Source organism: Poeciliopsis prolifica, unplaced genomic scaffold, assembly GCF_027474105.1.
Source record: "Poeciliopsis prolifica strain line A6 unplaced genomic scaffold, Auburn_PproV2 SCAFFOLD012, whole genome shotgun sequence".
Classification (NCBI taxonomy): Eukaryota; Metazoa; Chordata; class Actinopteri; order Cyprinodontiformes; family Poeciliidae; genus Poeciliopsis; species Poeciliopsis prolifica.
The window spans coordinates 2,109,983-2,119,695 of NW_026562387.1; the positions used below are offsets into that span (position 1 = coordinate 2,109,983).

The 9,713-nt window shown below is 45.2% G+C and overlaps 1 protein-coding gene across 1 annotated transcript; it reads right to left on the reverse strand.

Annotated features, from left to right (window-relative positions):
* Nucleotides 1-876: 876 nt before the first annotated feature.
* bambia (BMP and activin membrane-bound inhibitor (Xenopus laevis) homolog a) lies at nucleotides 877-5,379 on the reverse strand. The gene is made up of 4 exons (XM_055037894.1): nucleotides 5,013-5,379; nucleotides 4,787-4,875; nucleotides 2,773-3,054; nucleotides 877-1,900 (listed from the first exon to the last, which is right to left on the reverse strand). The coding sequence occupies exons 2-4, from the start codon at nucleotides 4,860-4,862 to the stop codon at nucleotides 1,482-1,484; spliced, it is 777 nt and encodes a 258-aa protein (XP_054893869.1). The 5' UTR covers nucleotides 4,863-4,875; nucleotides 5,013-5,379; the 3' UTR covers nucleotides 877-1,481.
* Nucleotides 5,380-9,713: the final 4,334 nt, after the last annotated feature.

Consider the following 9,713-nt stretch of genomic DNA (forward strand, 5'->3'; position numbering starts at 1 on the left):
GTTCGCAACTCAGAACGCAATCACGCTGAATACACCATCTTTACATGAAACATGGTGGAGGTAGAATCATGCTGTGGTGAGGATTTTCTTTCGCAAAGAGAGAGAGAGAGAGAGAGAGAGTAAATGAAAAGTATTTGGAGCTCAATACATTAAGATACTGGAGCAGAATCATATAGGCTGCAAGAGATTGAAGTTTTGGGTTAGAATGGTATAGTCAAAGTTCTGCAGTGAATCCAATAGGGAACCTCTGTCAAAATAGTCAAAAACCTTAAACTCTAGATGTGCAAGGCTGGTAGAGAAAGACCCCAAACCCATCTAATCTGCATACTGCAGCAAAACGATTGTCGACAAAGAATTTATTCAGGGAAGCTGGATTCAAATACACACCACACTTTTCAGATTGTCATTCATTTTCATTGTACTTCACAATGTTTTATTTTTTTGTATGCATCTTTTAAGTAAATAGAATACATTGATGTATGTGGTTGCAATGTAACAAAGCGAGTCGTATGGATATGTTTGCAAGGTAAACAGTAGTTTTCCAGGGAAAACATTCCCAAATTAGGGGAAAGGAAATTATTTGGTGGTCATGGATAAACGAGTCCCACTGTGGAGCTCATTTGGCTAATGTGTCGATATAAGTGCAAGTCAAACAAACTAAGTTTCCAGATTCATTTCCATTGAATCTTGCTTTAAAAAAAAAGGCATTTTATAGGAAGTTTATATCCTGATGGCTCAGAAATCCATCCTCAGTGTAAACCTGTTGGTGGAATCATGGCAGACAAAACAGAAGCTCTCCACTGCTGTGGCTGTTAAGACTCCTGTTATCACTGTCTAATAACCAGGAAATGTCAAGAAGGAAACAGAGAATCCAGATTTAAATAAAAAGTCACTTTAATTGAAGTTCTTTCACACACACGCGCACGCATCCACACTAACACACACACATACAATCAAGCTTTTAGTCTGATCACAGAAAGAAGTTGGAACATTCACTCTGAAGAAGACGCACACCGGTCAGTTTTCTCAGACAAAAATATATATAGATATATTTAAATCTTTACAATAAGCTTGAATCATGAAACATCCAGAGGAGTGTGCACACCTACAGTCCAAAAGCACCGAGATCTCTCTCTCCCTCTCTCGCTCCTCCTCAGTCAGTCCTTTTCTTGTACCCTGGTGTCAGTGTAAAAATCTTTTGTTTTTTGATTTATTTTTTATTAAAAAAAAAAGAAAAAAAGAAAGAAACAACATCAAATGTGCAAATAAGACAAAAACTTTTGGAATCCTTCAGCGTTTCAGTGTAGAAAGTCCAGGATCCTCAGCGAGCCCCTCTCAAGTTTAAATACAGATCTGCCTTTTCATTTTCAAGTAAAGTGCTCCTCTAGCAAAAAACAAACAAAACAAAACAAAAAAAAACACGCGGCATGAGATCAGTCCCGCATCGTTTTAGCAAAACAAAGGAATGTCGTTAGAGGCAGTCAGACAAACTCCAGCTTGCCGTGGCCGCTGTACATCCCCCAGTGCACCAGCGACAGGATCTTGTCGCCGCCGCCGCCCGGCTCGGCCTGCCGCATCTTGTCGCAGGTCAGGCAGCAGTTCTCGTGCCCCGACACCGGCACCATGCACTCCAGGTCCAGCTTGGCCACGTGGCCCTTCTTGGTGTGGTGGCCGTGGAAGCTGTAGTGGAGGCGCGACAGCATCTGCTGCCGCTGGTCCTGCAGCCGCTTGTTCTCGCTGCGCAGCATCCGCAGCGCCAGCATGATGAGCAGCACCAGGATGAGGCCGCCGGCGATGGGCACGGCGATCACCGCCGCCCGGAACCACACCTCCTTGGCCGAGGCCAGCTCCTGCACGCGCGTCACCAGGTTCCGGTTGCCGTCGGCAGGGTAACGGCTCTCTGCGAAGGTGGAGACAATTGGACGGTTAGCGTCACGTCGTTGAGGAGCGATGCTCGGCTTTTAACCCGCGCCCGACAGAAGAGAAAAAGCAAGGAGGAAAAACGACACAGAGGAAGAGAGAGAGGAGGTGAGGAGAGGCGAAAACAAATGAGTCACCTTGTCCCAGAGATTAATCTGAGCTAATAAACTACCGTCTGCTCTGCCTCTGAAAACAAAACAAACAACCAAAAAAAAAACAACAACTGAAAATCCCTCCGTCTCAGGTTCTGAGTGGACGTCGGGGATGTTCGTCCTGCGAGGCACATTCCAGCTGGGTGGGAAAATTACACAGCGCGCACGTAATAAAAAAAAAGAGAGAAAAAAAGAAAAGAAACATCTGATCTTCTTCCAAGAGCTAAAAGGTAAAAACTGCCCGGCTCTCTCGCCTCTGCAGGCGTGGAGCTGGGGCTTGTTAAAAGTTTAAAACGTTAAGTTCTGCTAAGCTGGAAAATTAAGAATGAGGCGGGATATGGAAAAAAGAAAGAAGAAGGAAAAACTCAGGACTGCTTCTGAAACTGAAAGAAGGAAAATCAGAACTCTCAGAATAACTCAAGGGAAGCCTGTCGCAATTAATTTAATTAATTGATTCAAATGAGTGCATTAATTTCCATTCTGATTGATGTTTTTTGAAGGGCAGCTTTGTTTAGAAACATCATAATCCATTTATTCATGGTTTGAGTTCTGTTTTGACCATCTTCTGGTTCCTGTCAGTTCTTTACTAAACGAAATCTACTTTTTCCTTCTTGCGTCATTATTCGTACGCCATCGCTTCAGCACCGCCGCGAGACAACGACGTCATTGCTTATCGCCACACTTCATCGTGCTGCCTCACCTGTGGAGTCTCTGGTGTGCGCCAGGTCTTGCAGGCCCCTGTAGTTGCACATGTCGTCGTGGCAACACTCCAGCGTCAGCGCCCCGCCGAGGGGGTCGGCGGCATGGCGGCCGCTGCCGCACACGTCGGCGGCGCCAGAGACGGGGTCCAGGCAGCCGTGGGTGAGGGGCGAGTTGGCGCTGAGCGGGTCCAGGACCTTGGTGAAGCAGGCGTTCAGCTCAGACTTGCACATGTAGCCGGTGGCCACGCAGTGCGGCGCGTCGCAGTAGCACCTGATCTCTCCTGGACGACGAGGAGGAGGAGAAGAAGAAGAAGAGTAAGAGAAACTACATTTCATGTTTGCTTTTATGGAAGTTGGTTTCATTCCATCCTCCTCCACATCCTCCTCTGGCGGCTAACTGTTGCTAGCTTCTCCTACAGTAGATGCTAATGAGTAGGTAGCTCCACCAACCAGCAGAGTTAACTCTTCCCAGCCTGAAGCCGAGCTCTGCTGGTTGGCAGTGGGCTCGACTAAAGAGCCTCACGCTAACTTCTCGTTATGGCCGCCTCGCTCTTTACAGCAACACACAACCCAGAGGCGACTCGCCCAGCAACAGCATTCGACCTGCAGGTTGCATCATCACGAAAACAATACAATGCATCGACCTGAATGCTTCAGGTTGATACATTGTATTCAGAAGAAGAAGAAGAAGACGGGTCAATGGCTGCTGGTAAACTGCACCAACTTGCAGTGCAAGGCCCACATTCATCAGATCAGTGTTTTCCCTGTGAATGATTGGAGCAGCAGGGCTAAGGCAGGTCATTTGGAGAATATTTCATTAGAGAGGAGAGGCCCCTTTGTGGGCTGCGCAGAGGGAGGGGCCCTCAGCCAGGCTGAGCGCTGAGGCTCTCTGGGCCCCTGAGTGGGTCCAATACACGGATGGAGGCTTCGCACCCGGAGTGAGAGAAGTGAAACATGGCAGATGAGATGTTATGGTTTGGGTTGTTTAACCCTCATAGGGTAAAGTTAGTTTATCTGACAAGTTAAAGTCATTCATTTTCAACGATTTTCAGCTTCTTAAGGAGACTTTACTCACTTTTGTCTTTTAAAGGTTTTTGTTTGAATATTTGCTACATCGTCCAGAGGTACCAGATGGATCTCAGAATCTGATTTGGAACTTTAATGAATTTGGTTTCTCATCTTTTAAATTTTCGTCGGGTTTGTTTTTTGCATGTTTTTTAATCCGTCTGGAAAACGTTTTGACTCTCTCCGGATCAAAATCTAAATTAAGTTCAGTAAAAATGTGGAACGCCTCAATGTGCGCTGACCACACAGTTTGTGATTTGTCAGATGTTTATTGATGTGTGTGTGTGTGTGTGTTTATATATATATAAAATAAAGAAAAAGAAAATAAAGTTTTTTTTCCTTTTCTTTTCTAACTTTTATAGGAACAGTGCACCAATCCAAGCTTTTCCTGAAAAGTACCAATTGTTCAATAGTCACTTGTTAGTTTGTTGCATTTGGTTTGTCGACAAATTGAGAAAACTAAATCGTTTTTTCCAGTATTTGAAAAACCTGATCCCGACCTCTGACCCACTAATTTAGACTGGATTGGATTAGATCTTCTATTAAAGAAGTGGGAGATAACTTGGTCCACTTTTTAATCAGACTTTGTGGTCCAACTTTCAACCAGAAATTCATCCAATTTGATCTATAAACAACAACAAAAAACGTATCCTGTTTTTTTTTTTTTTCCTAACAAGTCAAACTTTTCATTCATCACAACCGGTTGTCATCTTTGCAGCGTGATTCACTTCGGTTTAAGTGTTTACATCACGAACCAATGCAGGTGAACCAGATCAAAATAAAGTGGCGGAATTGTCCTTTATGAAGTCGCATTCTAACTTCAGCGACCGGAACTCGGAACCGCGGAGCCTCGTTTCATGTCTCCCCTTGAAACAGAGCTTCTCCCGGTCTGGAGAGGCCGACACACAGCCGAGCCGACCCAGAGTCAGAGTCAGAGTCTGAGCGTACCTTTGGTCAGAAGAACCGCCATGGCGCAGAGTTCCAGTTGGAGCCAGATGGAAATGAAACTGGACTGGCGCTCCATTTACGCCGAGTTCCTGCACAGTGACCGCGGTTATATCCAGCGGCGGAGAGCCGCGAGAAGAAGAAGAAAAAAAAAAAAAAAAAACAAGGGTTTGGGGGGAGAAGGCTTACATGGAGTTATGGTAAAAAACGAGCCATTCAGCTCACCGACCTGACAACTCCAGGTAGGAAAAACAGCTTCCGCTCCCGCATGGAGACTGAAATGTTAGCCGGCTTGTTTTTCGACGCGGTTCGGCATTACCGGAGTTCACCACCGCCACAAAAGTACAAAGTGCTCCAAAACACGGTCTTCTTCTCCAGGACTAAAAAAAAAAGAGACAGAAAACAGAAAAAAAAACTGTGAATATACTCCTTTGGAAACGGCTGAAGGGGAAGTGAAGTTGTCCCCACTGGTCCTCTTGTTCCTTTCCAAGAGGCCGGTCACAGTGAAGCGTCGCGTTTGTATTCCTGACCGTTGAAATATGAGGTGGAAAAACAGATGAGTCAGTCCGCAGGGCTGCACACTCAGACTGGAGACGGCGGAGATTTAACTGGAGAAGAAGCAGCAAGCGGCCCAGGCTCCGCCTTCCTTCCTTCTGATTGGTCCGACCACCCGTGGCAGAACGTTGGCCTGAGCGCAGCTCACGGCACTTCCGGTAGTTTCATTTCAGAATCGGACCAGCAGGCTGAGCGATGTGAGCAGAACAAAATGATTCAGCCTGCATGACTATCAAATAATAAAAAGGTTTATGCAGGACAACTGCAAAATGTTTGCTGATGGATTGAAGGGTTACGTTTATATATTTATTTGTGTATTTGCTTGTTTAAAGTTCTTAGGCATTTTTGATTACTTGAAATCTACCATTTTAAATTATGCAAATTTAGTCTGTTCTTCCAAGAAGAAACTAGCGGCTCCTAAAGTGTCAGAAAGTTTCCACACAATTATGTCTTTTACAAGCTGGGAACGTAATTGTGCCTTTATTGTACAAATAAAAATGTTACTTTCGTGATCTCTCAAATCTTCTCTCTATTTGCTGCTTCGCTCAAATTAAGCTTTTATTTTGTACATCACTTCACCCAACTTCCGGTCTGACTCGCCTCCCTCCATTCTGACCCGATCCCAGCAGATCCCCTCCACCTTTCATTCATAGCCTTTTGTTTCCATAACAGCGTGTTCCGTGTGTCATCACAGGACCGGGCCGGGTCTCATTTAAGTGACTTAATAATTAAGGCGCCGATGTAATGAGTAATATTATGGTATGTCTGGATGGTCGGACCTGTTTACGCTGCAGCTCCTCAACATAAACAGTTTAATGATTTTTTTTTTTTTTTGGCGTATGAATGAAAATGCCAGTGTGTGTGTGTTTTTTTTTTTTTTTTGTACATATAAATATATTTTTAGAAAAAGAATAACGGGATCAAAGGTGTAACCTTGAAGCTAGAATGTGACGTCAGGTCACTGTGTCCGGTATCAGCCACCTGCAGTGTCATCGCGGCAGCAGCCAGGTTGACGCCAGGCTGAGCCGCCTCCCTTCAGGCTGACACCGCCGCCGCTCGCCCTGCCGCGCCGCTGCCGCGCCGCCGCGCTGCCGCTGGGAGGAGTGGACAGCCGGTTAGAGAAATTAGCAATCCAAAAAGCGCATGGCGCCACCCAGTCCACACACACACACGCACACACGCACGCACGCACGCGAGTGCGCGTAATTACCCCTTCACCAACTGGCAATGCAAAACAAACCGGCGAAAGATCTGTATCAAGCCTCACGCGCCATCTGTATCTTACCATAAGGACTTCCCTTTTGTTTTTTGTTTTTTTTTTGTTTGTTTTTTTCCTCGCCTTTAACTTTAATTCACTTCGTGAATGAGTTCAGCCTCATCGTGACTCCGCGCCTCAGCCTGCAGGTGTGACTGCGCGGCTCCGCCCTGATCCGGAGCCACAAGCCTCGCGGTCCAGCACAGCAGGCTTCTTCATCGCGCCTCTCAGGAAACAAGACGAGGATCCTCGCTCCGGGCGGAGGAGAAGACGACCCTGCAATTACCGCAATTATGTGCAATTCCGCGGAGGCGCCACTCCACGGCTGGTGTTACATCCCGTGCAAAGGGCAGCAAAGGTGGAAAGAGACGGGTTCAAGATGTCAGCTCACGCTGTTTGCAGGATTTGTTGAGAGAAAAGATCCTGAGAGCCCCGCATTCACTGATGAGCATCCGGATAATTTAACTCTTCACAATAACGTATTCAGTGGTTTACATTTGATTTGGTGTTAAATGTTCAGTTTGTACTAGACTGTGAGTGTTTACATTTTTATCTAAGTATTTCTAGAAATGCCCTTTTAACGTCGACAGCTGAAAGTGCGACCTTACCTGATCTTAGCTAAATACCGCCATCTAGTGGCCACAGCTGATACCAAGATCTTTCCTTTTCAGTCATAACATGGAAGAAGTTATTTTTTCCCCTCACAAAACAAAAGTGGACTGACAATCAAAACCCAGCCAGATTATGAAGTATATACATATCTCTCTCCACAGCAGGATTTCACAAAATAGAAAGTTTTAGATGTCCGTATTTTACCACGTCTGGGCCAGAGTCTGAGCCAGAGACTGGATTTACCCCCTGCCTCCCCCAAGCCATGATGGATGCTGTCGTGGCCAATGGTGACAGTAACAATAATTATCTTCAGGACTTTAAAGGATAAACATCTGTTTATATTCTGGCTTGCACTGCAGGCAGTTTGAACTCATGCAACTCCAGTTTACCCAAACATCCTCTCTGCCTCAGACTGCTAAGCGCTGGGTCTTCTTTCCTGGTGATCAGTTTCAGCAGAAACCAACTTACTCTGAAAAATAAAGGTGGCAGATAAATGTGTCATCATCAGACAACACATTTAACAGGTTTGTGGTTGGATTTCAGTTTTACATCTGATTCAACTTTATGTTTGGGTAAAAAGAAATAAAATTAGTTTGATCAAATTTCACCGCCTGATCTTATGCTAACGTGGTGTGTTTTCTTCCTGCTGAGAGGATGGGTGTCACTCAGCGGGGTGGGTTTCATGTGAGCGGCTTTCTTCCTAGGTAGTCATGGTTCCCTGCAGGTTGCGTCTGGTTTCACGCATTAGGAGACGCTTACTTGGAAGTGTTACCTGTTAGCGAGCCGCATGACAACAGCTCATCCCCCGCCTATTGCAACCTCATGACTGGAATGCTGTCGCGGGAACTTGGAGTGATGAACAACTCAGTTATTTTTATTAACAAAAAAGAATTTCACATTGAATTTCCTTAAAAGCAAACCATTTGAAGGGGTTGTATGTGTTGTGCCCCGTTGTCTCAGCCAGGTCATCTCCATGCAGCAGACAGTGAGAGGCCAGACGGGGCAGAAAGGCCTCGCTCCACAGTCTTCCTCTGGTGCTTCCTGTCCTCTCTTTGATCTGAGCCATATCAGTGTCTCCAAAGAGACCCAGACAGGCAGACTGTCTCCGTCCTGCATGATCTCGTTTTGCCCTCCTGACTGTAACAAAGGGAAATGTTCAGTTTGCAGAGAGAGAGAAAGAGAGAGAGAGACTCAGCCTCTTTGGCAGCTTTGATGTTCCAGATTTGGTTAAAAGATCTGCTTATGGACACTGACTGCTTTTGACAGGAGATCTGTTTTCTTTCCGTCTGTCATCCAAAAGAGACTAAAATTTGCTTTTCTAATTTGACTTCAATGCTTTTTTTTTTTAGTCAAAATAGTTTATGCTAAGCGGTTTTTACTTACACAAAATGCACAACGCCTTTATCTTGCTCAGCGACGTCAACAAAGAGAGCGGGAAAAAGCTTAGGGGTTGACTTCCTGTCCATGACCATACCTGCAGTTTTGCCTTGATAATTGACCACAAACCCAACATCCAACATTATGGCTGTATTTGCTACAGTAATGTTCTTGGGGAGCCAACTGTCTTCCTGAAATAATCTGTTTCCAGTTTTGCTGCATTTCTCCTCTTTTTGTGTGTTTTGATAATCAGGAGACAAAGGGACTGAAATCGTTTCTGATGGCCCCGACAGAATGCTGACTGGATCCTGGAGCCACTTTGTACATAACTTGGCAGAGCTCTCAGGGTTCATGTCAGTGTGAACAACCTTTATGTGCTCGAACTTTACATTCTTGGATAATGTGGTTTCGTATCTCCATATTTCTGTTGCATGAGTTGTTCCTATCCTTCCTGCAACCCGAAGCTGCCACCACCGTACTTCACGGTCAGCATGGTTCCTGTTTTTCCTCCAAAGTTATTGACGCTCATTTTAGCCAAAGACTTTGATTTTGTACTATCGGGCCACAGGGCATGTCTGCAATCATTAATCTTTGTTTCCATGTGAATTTGCAAAACGCAATCAGGCCTTTTCATTCCACTCTTGTAGTCGTGGTTCCTTTCCGAACGGCCTTTCAGCCCATGTTGGTGCACGTCTCGTTTGGCTCCGGATAATGACACGCTCTTACTCATCCTTCGCCTTTGTTTTCGGGTTGATACCCACATTTTACACCAGAGCACATTCGTCTCGGAGACAAAGAGTCTGCCTCCTTCCTAAACAATAGAATGGCTGGATGTTCCCATGCTGTTTGTACTTGCATTTAATTATTTAAACAGAAGATTGTGGCCCCTCCGGGCAGCTGTACCTAAAGACAAACCAGGCTTTTAAAGGCTTTTTTATGACTCCATTATCGGCTGTTTTTAAATGAATGTTCTCAGAGGAAATAACTAAATCACTGAAACCCAGACTGAAGACTCTTCCAGCACACTGTAAGAAGAAGAAGACAAAAAACTAATTTATGACTTAAAGTCAACATGCTGGGTTGAGTTGGCCCTACGAAATCATTTTAAGAATGGAAACAATAATGCTGCCC